The sequence below is a fragment of the Callospermophilus lateralis genome, chromosome 18 (assembly GCF_048772815.1).
Source record: "Callospermophilus lateralis isolate mCalLat2 chromosome 18, mCalLat2.hap1, whole genome shotgun sequence".
Taxonomy (NCBI): Eukaryota; Metazoa; Chordata; class Mammalia; order Rodentia; family Sciuridae; genus Callospermophilus; species Callospermophilus lateralis.
The window spans coordinates 51,534,679-51,554,815 of record NC_135322.1 but is presented as its reverse complement, the minus strand read 5'-3'; the positions used below and the strand labels follow the sequence as shown (position 1 = coordinate 51,554,815).

Sequence of the window (20,137 nt, the reverse complement as noted above, 5' to 3'; positions counted from 1 at the left end):
GGCATGTGATCCAATCTGGAACAATCAAGATGGAGCTCAGCACTTTTGCTAGTATCGGGGAAAAATATAGTCTCTGGGTCTATCTAACTTTGAGTGAGGAAGCATACAGTCCTGGGAGCCAATGGTCATCATTTTGGACCCAAACATAGTTTGAAATTGACTCAGAGGATGGCAGAGCAGAAAAATGGAAGAAAAACCAGCTCCTGGGTAATACTGTTGAGCCATCAGAACAAACTTCACATGAAATCAGGATTTATATCTAGAATTTTCAGTTATATAAGCCATTAAATTTCCTTCATTATTTAAGCAATTAGATACTAATTTTTGTTACTTGTGATTGAAATCATCCCAATATAAGGTGTCCATGGAAACATTTGTATGGTCTTCGGAAGAAGAGTAGGACTCTTCATGTTATCTTTGGTGAGGAAGCGACCTTTCCAAAGTTGGTTCTAACATACCCACAGACAGGGAGGGGCCCCCAGACAGAAAGCAGAAAGTCTCAGCTGCACTTGGTAAGCATAACTTGATTTCCATACACAAGGGGAAGAAGCGACCAAAAGAACTAGGAGGGAACTTTCCAGTGTGATGGAAGTTTTCTACATCTTTTTTTTATTTTTATTTTTTGGAGGGGGCGAGTACCAGGGATTGAACTCCGGGGCACTCAACCACTGAGCCACATCCCCAGCCCTACTTTGAATTTTAATATTTAGAGACAGGGTTTCTCACTGGTGCTTAGCGCCTTGCTTTGCTGGGGCTGGCTTTGAACTGGCAATCCTCCAGAGCTGCTGGGATTAAAGGCATGCGCCACCGCACCCAGCTAGTTTTCTACATCTTGACGGGGGTGGGTTACACGAGGGAATGCATTTGTCAAACCTGGGAAATATAGCACTGTGCCTCTCACTGTATGTAGATAATACCTCAGAGTTAAAAAGTGAGCTTGGATCTAATCAAGCCAGCTTATCTAGCTACCAGCTTATAGGAAACACAAGGGACAGAGGAACATATTCCACAACACCACAAGGTCATAATCAGCCATATCCAAAGTAAAAGAAATTCTACAAGACAAATGCTAAGGTTCTTCAACAAATAAATGGACTGGAAAAAAAAAATAACAAAGAACAGGGAAACTTATAGATCAAGAGAGACTTAAGAGACATTAGCCAAAAACAATGTGTTGACCTTGGGGTTGGATCTGATTCAAACAAGTCAAGTATAAAAATATTTTTAAGACAACTGGAGACATGGAACATGACTGTGTATGACATAACACAAGGAAATGTTAATAATTGTGGTGGGTGAGATGAGTGTTTTTGAAAAATCTCATTTTTTTTAAGAGACATACATGATATATTTGGGGATTGAAGGATATGATGTCTAGAATTTGCTTTAAAATTCATCAGGTCCTCCCTTGAAAAGCAGGAGGTCAGATGAGACAAAATGGTTTTAATTGTAAGAACCAGAAGAGGGTTGCAAAGGATTCACTGTACTACTCTTTCAAGTTTGCAATATGCTTGAACTTTTCCATCAGAAGTTTGAAAAACCAAGAGGGAAGTAAAAGATTTAAAAAAAGAAAGAAAGAGACACCAACAGAAGAAAACTGGACTAAGATTATGCAAAGGGAAGCTAATGGAGATAACACTGTATCACCCCACACAACTGCAGATCCTGCTCCCTGACTCCTTTCTCATTTCTGCTCATCTGGAGTTTTATGTCACTTGCATAATTATTATGATCCCTTCATAATGATCCTTAATGTTCTGGGTTAGCCTCTCAGTTGGCTTTTTTGCCATCATTTCAATGATCTTTTCAATTTAAAACTCATGACCTCACTAAAAGTGGTCTCCCCTCAAACAGTTCCCAGACCCAATGGCCTGCTCCCAGATTGGATCTGGATCCTACCTGCCACCAGACAGCCGTACCTTGACAACTTACTGTCCGTCTGTATTCAACTAAATGCTACAGCTCTCCCCATATCTGAGTCTTCCCCACATTTTCTTCCCAGGGATGATACGGTACCACAATGTCCTCGCTGACTTCAGAATATCACTCAGTCCAAGTGCTTCTTGTTTTGTTGTCTCTCTGCCCTTGACTTTCCATTTCAATATCCAACCTGTACCTGGACTATGGCAGCCAACCTGAGCTAATCTCCCCATGCAGAATCAAACTATAAACAGCCATCAGAACTACCACATTGGGTTGGCTCCAAGGCCCTGTTGCTGCTTAAAAACACTGTAGGTTCCTGCCACCCATAAGCCAAGGTCTGTTAGTTAGCACTCAAGACTCACAACAATGTGGAGCTATCCACCACTCTCATAGCTTCTCCAAAGTAGTCATTTGTATTATTATCAAAGAAATCACCCCATTGCTCATTCCTGGTCCCCAGAGGAAACTACTTTCAACTATCACCTGCTTCTTCTATGTATGTATGTATGTATATCCATGCCTCTAAACATCATGCCGTTCCATTATTTATTTCCCCGTGTTCCCTGTTCCTTGTGGACTTTCCACTATATAAGAGAATCAAATTTTTATATTCTATCCCTCATTACACACACTGCCATCTCCTCTCCTCATCCTTAAATATGGAAAATCATTATTAAATCAATATTCAGCATTTATATTGTGATGACACAGAATACTAGAAACACACTTCCTCCTCAGGTAACTCTTTTGCTTTTCTTCTGGAGGTAAGAACTACCTTGTTTCTTTCTGCTTTAAGAACCTATCTCTAATTCAGCCCCAGATTAAAATACAATATAAAGCTGAGCCAGTGGATGGCAAAGCAGAAGAATAGAAGAAAAGCCAGCTCCCTCATAACATCATTGCCCCGCTAGATCCAGCTTCACTTGAAATCAGGACTGACTCTAGACATAATCTCGATGTCATCTAGATGTAATGTCTAGATATAATCTAGGTGGCATCAACCCCCCAGCCACATCTTTTCCACACTCTTCATCTAATTTGTATACTACTCTCCACCCTTGTCCTGAGCTGTCTCTCCTCTTCCTGCTAGAAACTTCCATGTTCTCTCAGTTGAGGCCCCTGTGTCCTACATCCCATGGCTGCTTCTTCCTCTGCTTCCTCTCATTTGGTGGAATAAATGATCTAGGAGACTCCGATGAAGGACACACCAAAGTTAATATTTTGAAAGCCAGAATATCTAAAGATGCCTTTATTTGTACCCTCACATTTCAATGTTAAAATTAATAAAAGGTGATTTAGAAGTTGGTTTCAAGACAGGAAATCATTTTCTGTCAGAATTGTGATAGTCTCACTCTACAGCTGTTGTAGCATTCTTAATTCTTGATCCTTTCTTGATTTTTTTAAATTTTTTTTGATCATTTCTTATCCTATTTCTGATCTTGCTAGAACCAGTATTCAGATGCCAGATCTCCTAAATTCAACTTCTAATTTTCTTATCTCCAAATTTATCTTTCAGTCATTCTCCTGATTGTGTGTGTGTGTGTATGTGTGTGCGCGCGCGTGTGCGTGCGTGGTGCTGAGGATTGAATTGCATGGGAGGCAAGCACTCTACCCACTGAGACATCTCCCCAGCCCCTGAATTCTTTACTTCTGCTGTCACACACAGTAACTTCTAACAGCTCTTGCTTCCTGAAGGGATCATTTCATGGCCCCTGTTCTTGTTACACAGAGCCCATATTTCTTCCCCAAATCTTTGAGGGTGTTAATCATAGTTGGGTTTTCCTTGCTGCAGTGTGTTTGCTTTCAGCTCTCTATACTGTTTTCACCAAGTCCCTTTTTGTCCCTTTCTGCTGATCGTTGGCTGCTTGTTCACATTTACAAGAGAGCTACTACCATGCGACTGGAAGCTCAGGCTGCTGACTGTAGCTCCTCTGCACAGTGGTCAGGCGGAGGCTCAGTTGTTTCATCGAAAGGTCCCCACATATGACAATCTGTAGTTCTTTCCTTTAGACTGATCATTTTTCTTAGCAATAAAAAATTTCTAGTCTTTTTCCTGAGGACTGAATACCACATCCTCACTTAATCCCTTTCTCCAGTTCATTCCTTCCTACAGCTGCAGCTTGTCCCTAAGGCTGATCCTGCTCTCTGAGGAGCTTCTCAGGGTCAAGAGGAGGCTGTGTGTGCCTGTATGTGTGCGTGTGCATGGTTGGCCAGGAATGGTATGATGGCCGACAACCTGACAATCTAACCACTCACTGCACAAATTTTCAACTGACTCCAAGCTTCAATCTCATTCCACAGCCCTCCTTGGTGTCTGTAATAGCTGAGGTTTCCCAGGGCTCCCTGGGGCATGCTGGCCAGTTTCCTGCTGGACACCTCATACTACAGACTTGGGTTTCCGCTTTCTCAGCTCTGCCATTTATCTCCCAGCAACTCAACTTACTAACATCTCCTCCATATGCTGTTTGCCTCTTTCAGTCCTTATTTTTTAAGGTTTCTGATTTTTTTTTCAGACCTTTATTGCCATTTCTGTGGGTTTTCAAGAAGAATGGAAACAAACATTCAACCCACATGTTTAACTAGAAGTCCTCTGGATGGGTGAACTTCAAACTTCTAAGCAGCATAACCCACCTCTAATTTCAGATGAAATCTAATGCAGACTCATAATACATAAAAATGGCACAGTGGTTGGGGACTCCTTCAGTCTTTTTGCCATCTTTGACTCCAGTGGGCATCACCAAACCCAAGGCCTCACTGGACACACTCTGAGCATCTTTGTTTCACACCAACCACTCACTCCAACAAAACTGTTCTAGGCATCATTCCCCAAACATGTCTTTCACATTCCACATACATGCTGCCCCTCCACTCTCCCTCTCAACCTGGATCGCCTTACCATTCTTAGGTAAGTCCAGCCCTTCCTGCAACAGTCTGATCCACTCTCTGTGAGGCTCTCCCTACCCTGACGTTCTACAGTGATCTCTCTCGATCTCTCTGTTTACTTCTGAGCACTGCTTAAGAGTGACTAAGGAGCAAGTGACCACATTCATCCTACCAGGTCCAATTCATTGCTCCTGGATAAAATGACCAGTCTGCCTACATGTTTCCCAGAGATTTGCTATAAGGGAAGGCCCTACTAAAGTGAATCCTCTGGCTCAATCTTGCTCCTTAGTGACTAAATCTGCTGAGACAGTGGCTCTATCTGTAATTTCCAAGTTGCTCTCACCATGGTTTACACTTCGCTAGGGCAGAACTTCTCCCATTATTCAGCAATAAAATCGTAAGAATTCACTGTGTTCTCTCTGGGTTCCCTACTATTAAGAGCCAGAGGCTCAAAGCTCTTTGCCTAAAACTCAGTAAGAACTAATAAGTTGGAGGAGAACATTAAAACTGTCGTAGGAAGAACAAAGATTCATCTAGTGTCCCACCTGAACTGAATTTACTTAAAGAAAAGTAAATCTCCAACCTTCCTTAGAATTGTATCTTTACTTCAGTTCCATACAAACACTCACCAGGTCAAGGTCTACATACCTTACAGACTAGAGAGTTAAGGGGCAGTAACAGCAGGTTCATAGAGTTCCTACTGCTTTCAAACACACACCTTGCAAATACACAAAGTGCAAGTGTGCAATACATACTGTTAATGTCAATGTTTGATTTATTACACAATTAGAGAAATTCAAATATTAACTAGGTATTTGACAATATGAAGAACATACTATTAACAAACTTGTGGTTTATCATTTTTAATGATAATATTTTTTTACAAATACATATTAAAATATGGGTAAATGATATAATGAGATATGCTCCAAATTATCTAGATCAGAGTGTGGGGGAGGTGGATGAGGGTTATAAATCAGAAACCAGCAATTCTGTTCAACAAAGGCCCACAAGATAAATATTTTAGGTTTTGTAGGCCATATAGTCTCTGTCGCAATTAATCAGTTCTGCTTGAAGTATGAAAGCAGATGATATTTAGACAGTGAGCACTGCCAGGAATATGGCTCAGTGGTAGAACACTTGCCTAACATGCACAAGGCCCTGGGTTCAATCCCCAGCACTGTAAACAAAAAAACAAACAAAAAAAAATGAATAGGGCTGTATAAAACTTCATAAAAAAAAAAAAAAACTTCATTTACAAAAGCAGGTAGAGGACCAGATTTTGTCCACATGCCATTATAATGTGCTGGCTCCCGGTTCAGATGAAACAAAACCGGCCATGAGTTGATAACTGAAGCTGAATGTTGAGTCTGTAGGGGCTTATTATACTTGAAAGTTTCCAAAATAATACGATATTTTCCATCATTGCCACACAACACAATGTTTTAGTATTATTTTAAATTAAGAAGTCAATGTTTAACTCTGGTAACTTATTTAACTTCAAGCCAAAGCAGAAAACAGAGTGAGCACTAACGATGACAAATTACGAGTTCCATTCTGAGGTGGGCAAGGAAGAGGAGGAAAACTCAAGCACCCTACTGGAAACTGAAGCTAAAAGTAGCCCATCCATGGAAATTTGTAGGTCCAGAAGGTGAGGTGGTGTTTGCCTGGCACACGCCTGACAGCTAAGCCCAACAAAGCACTGGGGCTCTCCCAGTCTCCCTACCACTGACACCCTTCCTGGGCACACTCTGGAAGGGGAAATGCTCATATTTTATTCAGGAACCTTTCGTGGCTGTTCTAGTCGGGGGTGATTCTCTCCTGGCAGCAGAATACATTTTCTCAGGACTGGGAGATACATGTGCAAAGAACTTTCTGTCCCTGGCAAACAGGAAATCCAACCCTTTCTCCTTGAACTTGGACAGTCTTCCCTCCCTTGGAAGCCTCTCTCATCCTTTGGTTTTGGAGAACCCAACTGTGTTCTCACCAAGTCCAGCTGAATGAGAAGACTCTGCCTTTTTGGGCACGTTGGTGCAGAGAAACTCATCAGCCTTCTTTATCCACCTTCTCGTGCCTTTTTATCCCTCAGAAATTATCTCTCTTCTGTGTGTGTGTGTGTGTGTGTGTGTGTGTGTGTGCGCGCGCGCGCGCGTCTGTCTGTCTGTCTGTCTTTGATGCCTGGGGTTGAATGCCTTATAGGCAAGCACTTTGCCACTGTGCCTACTCCCCAGAGATTCTCTAAAAATTCTAGTCCATTCTAAGAATGAGAGCAGAATTAAGGAACCTGGATGAAAAAAAAAAAAAACAGTCAAATGATCCAAGATCAATATCACCATGCTTTGCTACCTTCAAATAAATGAACTGAACACCTAGCCCCAAGGAGATGTCTCTGTATGGTGACGTGACTAAGGCATCAAGACACTGAGGCCCAGAAGGCTTTCCTTGCCCGCCTACCTCCATGTCAGCTCTGAACCCCACTTAATACAGCCCATTGCCATCAGTCATGGCCAACGCAATGCATGTAGCGAGAAAGGAAAACAGAGGAAAAAGGAGAGAAAATAGATGGGGAAGGAAAGAAAACCAAGGAGAGAACAGGGAGAAAGAGCTGTGGTAGGAAGTGGTGGAAAAGCCCCTGAGTGACTCTTACACCAGTTCTAGAATCTCAGGCCTTACCCTGGAGGAAGAGGCCGCTCCCAGGTGGTGGTCTTGGTGTTGTGGTCAACATAATAGACCCGGCCATTGGGCAGCTCTCGCTGCTCCCATCTGGAAAACAAAGCCAAGGAGACATGAGATGCATGGCTGTAAGGCAGAGCCCACCAGCCAGAAAACCCTTCACCACTGAATTTAGAAAAAGCAGTAAAGATGAAGCATCACACTGACCCAGTGGTCACACCAGCTCCCTGCTGTTGCTAAATGTGGCATCCAGGAATGTTTCTGAGGAAACTACAGTAGCCCCTCTTTGTGGGATCAGTGTACTGGGTCACAAAAAGTACCCTGTAAATCCCCTAAACCACCCACATGAGTCTACATTTGTGGATTTTTGAAATCAGTATTTCTTGGTCATATCAGGGTCAAAGATCCCTTTAGGAATGTGATGAAAGCTGAAGTTCCTTTCCTTCCAAAATACACTTAGGACAAAAATACATATGCAATTTCTGGGTTTATGGACCTCTCCAAAGTTTATTTATGGACCCTCTTGCCTGTTCAGGCAACACATACTGTTAAAGGCACAAATTATTTGGCCAAACATGTTCTCCTACCATCATATATTTCATGATCAAATTTGTTTAAAGCATGGGATTCATTCACAGAGGATCTTTACAAGAAATCCAGGTGATTCAAGAAACACGGCATACTACTATTTACTGACCACTCAAGAGGCCAGTCTATGAGAAAGTTAATATGAAATTGGGTGCTGAGAGTGGCTCATCTGTGCTAAAGGAAGGATGACAAGGTGGCAGGTGACTCAGAGAAACCATGAGCATGAACAGTACAAATACAGCCAAGTAGCACCACCCCAACATTCTTGTTATCTGAAACACCCTCCCTATAACCACTAACCTGGAATATAGCAATCTATACACAGAGGATACAAACATTTTTTATAATGCTTATCACCTCCCCCCGCCACCTCTTTGCTACTGGGGATTTAACCCAGGGGCATTTTACCACTGAGCTACAACCCAAGCCCAAGCCCTTTTTACTTTTTATTTTGAGACAGGGTCTTGCTAAGTTGCTTAGGACCTCACTTAGTTGTTGAGGCTGGCCTCAAAACTTGCAATTCTCCTGCCTCAGCCTCCTGGATGGCTGGGATTACAGACATGCACCACTGTGCTTGCTCTGCTTATTACTTTATAAAGGATATTAATGGTCCCATGAGCCTTTGTGTTTTACATTGACTTTATTTACTTCTCCTTTGGGTACTGCCTAGAGGAAGGTGGCCTTTTCTCCCCCCGCCCCCAGTAATAAGCAGGAGTTTATTATAAAAAGTGAGAAATGTGGGGAAGGTGGCCTTTTCAAGGAAGCTTACATACAGTCTATTCTGCTATGATGCTTGTTTTGAACATGCCATTTTGTTCCAATGTAACTGATACATGAGAGAATAATATAATAAGAATTATATGTTCACTTATACATGATTTTTGTATGTGAGAAAGACTGGAGGAACACAGAAACTTCCCTCTGCTAAACGTGGTCACACAGAAGTACACAAAACCCAGTCATCCACCAGCCACTTCCATTTACCTCCTCAAGTTCTGTACCAGATGGTCCCACATGGTATGGATGGGACATGTTCTATCTGATTTCAGGATGAGTTACTTAGCTCACAGTAACAGCCACAAGCCCCTGCCCTCCCACCACCTGCTTCCACATGGTACCTCCAGGAACTGTCCAGGGAAATTGCCATTTGGCAGCAGGGCTGTGTACTTCTTAATCATTGAACATGTGTAAAGCTGTGCTACCATTATTAGTATTAAGCTCCTAGATGGTTTATGTGGCACTGACAAATTTCTTGAGTGCTAATCCTTTTACCCATTTCTTCCCAGAAGGGCTATGGTTTTATTGCATGATTTTGCTTAGCGGGATGATTTTTAGGACCACCTATGCTACCTACAGCAGAGCTGACTGCATACTGAAGCATGTCCTTACTCTATTATTAAGCCTGCTGCATCTACTATGATAGATGCTAGCTGTATTCAGTGTCACTTTTCATTTAAACAGGGATGTATGATCATCATGCTACCATGGTCAGCCCCTAGAAACTCGTTCAGAAACAGAGATGCACGAAATTTCTAAAGCAAAGAATGAGACTCTGCAGTGAGCTATGGACCAATGCTTCCCGCCATGCAACCCCTGTGTCCATCCATTGGTGGGAATGCCACCATCAGCAAGGAAACTGGAGCTCAGAGCAACTCAGCTCTGCCCCAGAAGCCCATGAGTTTGACCATACCTTGTTGAAAGGAAGAAAGGGAGGAAGAAATGAAATGTATAGGGACCAAACAAGTTATCTTCCCCGTCCTGATCTCAGAATCAAAGAGGTATCCCCAGCACTGACATCAAGGGAGGAAACCCTGCAGGACCAAGATGGCTAGGAGTATTATAATGGGACCAAGGGGTTGATTTCTAGGCTGTCTCAACCCTCCTCTCAGATACAATCCACTGAAAGAAGCTGCACTTTTTCCATCACAGGAAGGGCCAGCTGTGAGGGCAGCCATGTCTGGTGGTTCCACACACACACAACCAAGAGGGGTCAGCTACAGGGCTAAGTACTAGAGTACTACTGTTAAAAGAAAAACTTTAGACAAATTAAATATCACAGAGTTTGTCTGAACAAAGAATGATTCATGAATCAGGAAGCACTTAGAACCAGAAGGGGACCAGAGAGTTCAGCCCAGCACTGTGAGCAGTGACCTTCAATAGGCCAAGTGCAAAGTAGAGAAGTCATCTGAAGGGCTGCGGCCAGCTTCTGCCTTATTTACACAGAGTTTGATCAGTTGTCTACCTGTGGCTGGTTGAAACCCAAATATCTGTTACCAAAAAATATACTCCTAAATTATATTTTAGTTGGTTTACACACTAGGTTAAGTTGCAATTTGTTCTGGAGAAATTCAAAGTATAAGACAGTCTCAAGCTATCTCCCACTTCCTTATCTGTACTGACAACACTAAAATGCACTCACGAATACTTCCTCTCCTGGGTATGTGTGCTCACGTTCTAACTGGACAGATTCCTGGGGACCTGACCCAGATACCTTGCTTCCTTCCAGTATACAAGGAAGATCCTCAGGACCCCATTTGGTATTTTGTTAATATTTGTTAAAAGCGCAGAATCTCTTAGTAAAGTGGCAAATGAAAATGTAAGACAAGGAAAAGATCTTTCTCTGAATGCCCTTCAGAATTTAAAAAAAAAAAAAAGAAGAGTAACAAATATTGCAGCTTCAGAGGTTGGTATCTCACCTGTGAGGATCTGGTAGAACTTGTGAGCAAAGAAAACAGGTGGCACATGGAGCCATTCGCTAAGTCAACAATCACCTTCTGCCTGCTTAGGAAAAAGTAGCAAATCTGATACTCTTTTTAAAAATTCAGGTCAGTCTAGGAAACTTAGAAATATCTTGTCTCCAAGTAAAAAAATAAAAGGAGTTAGGGGGCTGGGGATGTGACTCAGTGGGAGAGTACTTGCCTAACACATGCAAGGCACTGGGTTCAATCCTCAGAACCACATAAAAAAATAAATACATAGGCTGGAGCCATGGCTCAGTGGTGAAGTATTTGCCTAGCATGTGTGAGGCATTGGGTTCGATCCTCAGAACCACATAAAAATAAATAAATAAAGGTATTGTGTCCATCTACAACTTAAAAAGGGGGGGGGGGGTTAGGAATGTTGCTCAATGGCACAGAATTCCTGGGTTCAATCCCCATATTACAAAAAGATAATAAAAGAGTGTTGAAATATTGAAATTCCTAGAGACAATGAAAGCAAACCTCTGACCCTAGTACAGTTTAGTACCTGAGAACACTTCAGCATTCCCCAAGAAGCTAGCTATAGCCTTCCCTTCCTTAGAAATGGGTTCTCTAGGCAATTTTTAGTACAAAAACCCCAGCACCACCACTAATTTACCCATTCTGCAGTTACTATTTGGAAAACTGTCCATAATATTTGGATGAGATGCCCCATTTATAAAGACAAATCATCTATTGTAGCAACTGAGATTTTAAAAAAACTGAACACATTGTTCTTTTATTTAAAAAGTTCTTTTGTTAGAATTTTCATTTTGTAAGAAGAATCCACTTTTGACTTTGTTTATGTTTAATCTGAGTCAAGGGAAAAACTTTGGTTTCATTATACTTTGGCTAATATTTTAATTTGAAGATAGGATAATACTTCAAATTCCATGAAGTAAAAGTCCTTCCTTGGCACAGTGGAATTGCCACATACTGCCAGGAACAGAATCCGTGTTTTTTTTCCTCTTCCCTTGTATTCCACAAAGTCCAACAGCTCTTCAGAGCATGCAGGCTTAGACAAGATCTTTTCTTCCCATCTTTGATTGCAGCCGATTCTAAAAATCAGTCTCTCTTTTAGTGCCTGCTATTGTCCAGCAAATCTTGGCACCCTTCTATGAATCCTCTTAATTGGCTTAGACAGAAAAATATAGTTATCAGACAAACAAGCTCTTTTCTCCCTTCTTTTTTCATATCTACATTTTTCCTATAAAAATTTCCTGTTCAGATTAATCGTCCATGTGGGTCCTCCCTACTCTCTGGCCTGCCTCCCTCTAACTCTTAACTCCTTCTAACTCCCTGACCTGCCAGCTACACACAAATCATACAAGTACCTTCCCTTCATTCATGTGCAGCGGACGGTCATTCTACCATCAGCCACATGAGCCTCCAGGTTCTCCCTTCTTGGTAGCTGCTGGATGAAGCCTTCCAACTATAGCTTGGTTTGGTCTCCCCACACCAAGAAGGTGATGTCCCTTATAGCATCTTCTCCACGCTAAGATTAAAAAGCTTTTTAACTAACAGCCCAAAGGTCTCACTTAATACTGTATCTCAGTCACCCGGGCCCTACCTGCTCCTGCTAAATAGCTTTCTCTGATGCTCTCAGGGTTCAAAACATCAGGTTTGTTTCAGGTACCATCAACTCGTTGCTCTTTGGCCTTCAATGAATAACATTAAGTCAGATGGTAGACAACATGGGGTCTTTGTGTCAGAAAAAAATTAAATACAGTCTCCAATTTCAATTAATCTGACATAATTTTTATTTTGCCTAAATTATCTTTGCTCCTATGGTGCCCTTTACTCCTCTGTGCATCTTCTCCACACTCAATCTCCCAATGATAGCCACCACTGAAAGGTTAAGGGCTAGAAAATAATCACATCATTAGGAGGAGGTATCTGAAAGTACACTGTCTGGTCACCTGAACCACACTTTCTTGCAGACTTCCTAAAAGGTCTTTAGGAAGTTAATCCTCCGTGGTCTGCCACTGCAGCACGTATCCACCCATCCTGGTCAACACAGTTCTTAGTCAGATCCTCCTGTGTTTGGACAGAAACATTCCACCAAAGTGGGATAAAATTGGAATGATTGGGGACGTGGGGGGAGGAACTCAGGTTAGTATCAGAATTTTCCTTAAATGATTCTTATAAATGCACAGGTCAGAATGCTCAAAAACTCAAATCTTAGTAAGGGAATTATTAACTTGTATTAGTCATCAATTTGTTCACTTTTTATTCCCCAGGCACTGGGCATTAGTAAAGATGACTCTCAAGCAAAAGACACTTTCTCCATTGGAGAACAATCAAGCCAGAACCTTTACACGCCCTGCAAAAAACAAGTCTTGCTGGTACTGAAACAAAAACTGAACTTTGGAAGAATATACTGGAAGTATTCAAGTATTCTTAAAGCAGCCTATGTACATAAAACTCCTGTTTGTTTGTTTGTTTTAATTTTATGTTCCTATAATAAACGCATTAACACCAACTCCTATAGTCCACTTCTGGGGCGAACCATGAGATTTACTTCCTCTGTAGGTAAGTGTTCAGCCTGTTTTGTGAGACAGAGACCCAGGTAAAATGGAACATCTCTCTGTCCTGCTCACTGTTATAGCCTCAGTAGGTCCTCTGTAAACTGGTTAGGAAATGTGTTAATTTAGTCCCTACCCCCAAGGACCTTTCCTGAAATACTTATTTACCCTTGAAAACTAAGCACACTAACCTCCTTTCCACAACTATCAACAGTACTTTATGCCCTCTAAATCCAGGAGGATAGGCTTAATTCAGCTATTGAGGCTCTTAATTAAGTTTGGTTTTCTTCTTCTTAGTCTCCAACCATTCCATTTTCTTTGCTTGAGAAAGTCCCCACAGCTCTTCAATGGAAGTTGGCAATTTTCAAATGTATACTTTGACAGACAAGCAAGAAATTCTTAGAGATGGTGTCTATAAAACTTTAAAAAAAATTTTTTTCAGGTAAATATTGGCAACATTTCTCAAAAATGGTTGGTGGGTGCAAAAATGGGTATTCTCTTTCCCCAAAGGACAATTTGGCAACCTGATCCAAAACTCTTCCCATATGACTACCCTTTAACTCACCAGCTCCATTTCCAGGAAACAGCCTGAAGAAATAGTTACGTGTCAGAGATATGGCCATGTACGCGTCTGTTACAGCACATTACAGCAGTTATAGAAAAGATGAAACAGCCTAAATGTCCTCAAGCAGAGTATTAATAAAATAAATTATACTATTTCTACAAGGGGTATTCATTCATCAAAAATAACACTGAAGATGAATACTGTCTTGTTCAGATGTATACAGTATATTGGATATAGAAGCAAGTCAATAAATAACACACTTAAGATCATCAAAATTGTGTTTAAAATTTATACAAATATGCTGTTTTTTATTAAATTTAAAATACCATGGATTGTATTACTATTTAATATACCACTAAGAAAAAGAACTGCCCACTAAATGATGGTATGCCAATGCTTTTAAATATCTTGAGTTTAAATATGAGAAAACATGCATATCAAAATCAACAAAAACATGGGGTGTCTGTATATGTGTAAAACTTTTACAAGTTCAGAATAAGGAAGAATTTTAGATAAGCTACAAGAGGCCTCTGAAAAATTTGGCTATTTAAAATTTTAAGCTCCTGCAAAATAAAAGGCATCCCAACAAAGTGAAAAGACAAGCTATGAACTAAAAGAAAATATCTGCAATGCATGTAATTGAAAAGTGATTACTATCTAGCATATATGGAGAATTCTGCAAGTTAAAAAGCCAAAGAGGAAAATGGACAAAAATATATGAGTAGGTAGTTCACAAAAAAGGAAACCAAAGGATCAAAAAAAAAAAAACCTTAAAAGGAGGTTCAATATCAATGGTAATCAATGAATCTCAAAACCATAGAAGATACTATTAATACTCATTGGACCAGCCAAAATGAAAAAATCTCAGCTTTAGCAGGAATGTTCACACATGCTCAAAGGAGTGTGAACTGGTGATCTGACTTGAGAAAGCACTTGATGGTTTATCTGCCCACATCGAGGATCTTCATCCTCTACAATACAAAAATTCTAGTTCCAGGACATATTAAACAAACAAATATGTACACCATAAGGCATGCACAGAAATCCATCATTGCCAGCACTGTTTATAATTATGAAGAAACAAGATAATGGATACATTTTTACCTGTTCATACAACAAAATATCACATAGAATTTTAAATGGATGTCCCAAGTTCCATGTTTCACTGTACATAGGGAATTGGATCAGAGAGGAGTTCACAGGACTGTCAAATGTACTGGCAAGGTCTTATTCACAAGGGTTTTATTTCTTTGTTGTTGTTGTTGTTGTTTTAAGGGAGAACTCTAGCAAAAGCAGTGTAAAGCTAAAATCTGACAAAACTAACTGGCAAGCCCACAGGAATTTTCTTTTATTCATGATACTGGGGGTGGAACCCAGGGCCTCACACGTGATAGGCAAGTACTCTACCATTAAGCTATATCCTTAGCACTTTTTAATGTATCACCATTCTTATCTGAATGTTTGCAATATTTTATCATAAAAATAAATAAGTTTGGGGGCTGGAGTTGTGGCTCAGTGGTAGAGCACTTGCCTGGCAAGCGTGAAGCCCTGTGTTTGATCCTCAGCACCACAAATAAATAAATAAATAAATAATCAATCCATTGACAACTAAAAAATATTTTTAAAAATAAATAAATCAGGGGCTGGGGATGTGGCTCAAGCGGTAGCGTGCGGCCCGGGTTCAATCCTCAGCACCACATACAAACAAAGATATTGTGTCCGCCAAAAACTAAAAAATAAATATTAAAAAAAAATAATAAATAAATAAATCAGTCTTAAAGCCCATACTGTAAGGTAATCAAATTTTGGTAGATGTGTGCCAACATGTGAATGTCTGCATATGTGGCCTCAGGCAAATTTCTTGATGTTTCCTCACTTGCATGATGCACATAAAAGTAGCTACCTTGAAGCACTGTGAGGATTGCATGAAATAATCCATACATAGAACTTAGCACTCCCCAACACACTGTAAAGGTTTATAACAAATGGTGGCTCTTATTAATGGTTCAAGAAAAAAACGTGCACAAATTGTATAAAAAAACACCAATGGTAAAATTTGGGTGGATGTTTGTTACTGTCGTTGTTGTCATTGCTCCTCTTCTTCTATTTCTTTTCCAGTTTTCTATCAATGGCTTTTATAATCGAATGAAAAAGGACACTAAAATTTTAAGGGCAACTGAAAATGTGAAATCATGTATCCACTCAGTAGATGCACATTTATCACTCCATCTCCCTGGAGGTAAGGATGGAAAGAGAAACACAATAAGCCCTGCTCTGAAGGAACTCTCAAGAAAGCTCAGCAAAAATGAAAATTAGCAATAATGAGAGATTACATTCATGTGAGCCTTTGAAAATAAGGCTGTAGAGTCTTCTGAAATAAGACGTGTGTGTTCTGAGACAAGGAAAGGAAACCAGAGTGCATACTTTTCAGCAAGCCCTGGGCCTGTGATAATCCTTGCAAAATCAAGGACTAACCCATATTCAGCAATAAGCAAGCTGGGAGAAAGACACAGATTCCCCAATAGTATTCTTTCATCTAGTGCAAAGTAATCCACAGTACAAACTCTTTCAGTTCTGCAAGCAGAAAAGAATAGAAGGTTCTCAGCACTTAGAAACTTTGGTGGCTTTGACATTTCACAACATCCAAGTACAGTATCTATAGAGTCTTCCCCTTAAACAGAGTATAGAACAAAAGCATGGGTTTGCAACAGACTGAAATTTAAAATTAAAACAATACAACAGCAACAATAACAACAAAGGACAGACTCTCTGCAATTTGAGAGGCACTGTTTTAAAACTCCTTGGGTAAGACTGGCTACCACTGAAATTGAGTTTCGAATGGAATTTGATGGCAGTGGCTGGTTTATAGCTTAGCAGAGAAGTTCCAAATTCCAGTTGTAGGGTGTCTCTACAAACAAAGCACCAACTCTTTTAAGAGACAGTCACCCTTGATAGTGTCTTAAGGACCACTTCAAGAAAGTGTCTTTGGACCTCCATAACTGGACTTGGGGACAGGGCAGATGGCAAATCCCAAAGATCTAGAAAACATCCTTCCTCAATTAATTCTACTCTGAGGCAGGAAACAGACAGGGCAGCCAATGACTGCAGGAGAAAAAGGCTGGTGTGAAGTGGCAGAGCTGAGGTAAATCGACAGTCCAAACACAACGCCCTGCCTTATGTAAGAAACCACAGCAGTGTGCCGGCTGCCAGGCTCAAATAATGCGCCTCTGTGCGCGAGGGAAGGAGGGAGCTGCAGAGACCAAAGCACACTTGGAATTTATTGAAGCTATGTACACACAGTCTGTTAATGAGCATTCAGTCCCCAAAGTGGGCTCAGAACTGACAAAAAACAGATACAGGGCCAGTGGACCAAAGTGGCCTCACTTCCCATTCATTGCCCCCTGCCTGGAACACTATCTCACATGTCTCCCCAAAGGGTCCTGTCAGTCCTTCTTTAATAGAAATTTGCAACCTGGAAATTCCACACCCTTCCAATGGCTTCTTTTGTGCTAATTAAGTTAAAAACTCCAGAAATCAGGAAGGTTTAGAGACAGGGAGAGAGAAAAAGAATGAGACTTGTATTTGGACTTAGGCTGTCCAGGTTTCAGTGGCCTTTGACCCTCTGGTGCAAATTTCCGGAGGGGAATGTGGACGTCTAAAACCTAGATCCATGGGATCCCCAAGTGAATCCTGCTCCCATCCCTCGGTTAACACATTGAGGAGTCGAGGAGATAAAGTTGGAAACAGAATCCACTGGAGGCCTTAGAAAGCAACCTAGTTTGGCTCAGAAATGCCTTAGCAAAGAGAAGCCATGCTGCACGTATCTGCCAGGACATGAGGATCTCTTGCGAACAGGGAAGAGTGTTCTGATTTGTCAGAGACCCGGATTTGTCAGTCAACCCAGTGAATGACAGAGTTAGGCTTAACTTTCTTGCCCTAGGGATGAAAATGCAATATTCTAGTCACAGTTGCTCTTTCTCTGAGGCATCACAGAAGCATAAAACATTCATCCCGGTGGAGGAAAGGAGGGGAAAAGACAACATATATTCATTTATTCATTACAAATATGACTTGGGGGGCTACTTTGTGCCAGGCAAACTGCCATCTTGGCATTTATAGCCCAGCAGGGCAGAGACATGAACAAGCAATTACAGACGCAACAGACAAACGTGGAAGTTTAACTTCATCTACCAAGGGTAAGGGGAGGATTCCCAGAGGAATTACCGATTAGCTGAGACTTGAAGATGCATAGGAATAAATGGACAAAATGTCCAGGACGCTTTTTTGGGGGAGGGTCTTTATTCTAGAGAGAAGGTGGAGCATTCATCAAACTAAATTATCATAGCTACAGCTCCATGAGCAAAGGAGAGTGGCTTCCACTGGGCTGGGTAGGGAGATTGGGTTAAATTCCGATATGACCCTAAGGACAAATTAGCCTTTTAAGCGGTGCAAAGTCATGCTCAGAATTTCATTTTAAAGGATTAAAATAAATCAGGAAAGGGTAAGAACAGTCATTTAAGTGACAGGCAGTGGTATACTTCAGTGTGGCAAAAGGCAAAAAACATGAAGTCACGTTATGTAAGAGAGAGAATCATTCTTTCATTTAACTATTTCCTATGGTCCCGCCATGTGCCAGGCACTGTACTAGGCATAGCCATATAGTGGGAAATTAAAAGACATCATCCCTACCCATGTGGCATTTACACTATCATACAGGAGACAGCATTCATTACATCATTTAAATTACACTTGAGATGAACGCTAGGAAGGAAGCATGGAGAGCTGAAAGCAGGGCTTGATAACTAGATGGATGTCAGGAAGGAGTGACGTGTGGATGGCCTGACAGTTGCCTGAGCAGATGGTGGTGGCATTATCAAGAGAGAGAACCGATTCTAGCCTGGATTGGCGGGGGCAGGATGATAAGTTCCTTTTTAGACAGCTAGGGTCAATATACCCAGGTGCAGCAAAGGGCTCGAGAGATAGAAATGAGAACTGGCGTCAGATCCCAAAGGAAGGCAAGGGAATAGACAAAGAAACCAGAGGGAGAACACTGAGCGCCCAGAGCAGACCTGGTAAAACATTCTGAGTACAATGATCACCCCTTCCCTGTCCCCTCTGTGGGTCTGATCGAGTTCCGCCCGGGAGTGATATTTCAATAAAGCCTGTTCAGCGGCCCTTTTAAATCTGCCAACTTTGGTTGCTGCCTGCCCAGCCTGATCTGACAATCACCTCTTGGTTAGCACAGCATTTGCAATACCCAGCCCCGGACTTGCAATCTCTGAAATGGTAACCGATATTTTATTTAATGACAAACTGGATCATATGAAATCATTAGTTGAACCTGGGCACCAGAATATGTTTAATTTAAGTGCTACAAATTTATATATCCTCAAAAAAGATGAAAGCATTCTGCAAATTCAAGAAGGTGCATTTCTTATGAGGTGACACTCTGCCACAACATAATCTCTGCTGGTATTTGGGTTAGTGTGATAGATTTCATTCTCTCGTTGGTCCCTGACATCCCAAAATCAAGGTACCAGGAATGAATTAATAATCCACCTTGTCTGAATCTTCTAAACTTGTAAATAGCTGGGGTCACTGTAGAAACCATGTCTTTCTAGCTTCCAAAATATATGAGCCAACCAAAGCCTGCTGTCCTCACTACCATCCACTCAACAGTGCGGGTGGCCACCTCCAGTTAGGTAGCTGGCCATTTCTAGGCCCTGAGACAATCCTCAAGGTACTGAGTACTCTAGTCAACTCAGAGAAAGGCACTGAGGAGCCTGTCTGGGCTGGAAAAGTGGCACTCTGGTATCCTCCTCTGGATCATCATACATGTTAAAGTAGGCAGCAGCCACCCCAAACACGCACATGGGCTTTGTCACGTTCCAAATGCTCCAAGGAAAAGACGTTATTCAAACTCTACCTCAGAAAAGTGTTTCAGCCTCTGGCTAGAGGAGGGGGGGGAATCGGCTTCCCTGGGCTGCTCAATCTGCCAGACTGAGAATAAAGAGTGTTTTCAGAGTCTGGAGTTTTCCAGCTGCCTGGAAACAGGAAGTGCCCAATCCAGGAGAACAGTAACCCTCACACACGCCCTACATAAAGACATGTTGAGCCATTAGCCCTAATTGCCTGTGACTGACATAGGAGTGAGGCCGGCCTTCCAGGCATTGGCTCAGCAGAAAGAAAATGAACAGCTCACTAGGGACACAGGCAGCCATTTTCTCTCCTTTCTGCCAAAA

General features: G+C 41.5%; 1 protein-coding gene across 3 annotated transcripts in view; it reads right to left on the bottom strand.

The window, feature by feature from the left end:
• The window catches only part of Wwp2 (WW domain containing E3 ubiquitin protein ligase 2), a 137,533-nt gene that overhangs the window by 20,562 nt on the left and 96,834 nt on the right, over window positions 1–20,137 (bottom strand). For all 3 annotated transcript variants that reach the window (XM_076838410.1, XM_076838411.1, XM_076838412.1), the window contains one exon: window positions 7,480–7,569. In XM_076838410.1, coding sequence (XP_076694525.1) covers window positions 7,480–7,569 — 90 coding nt within the window. The remainder of the gene's footprint in view (window positions 1–7,479; window positions 7,570–20,137) is intronic.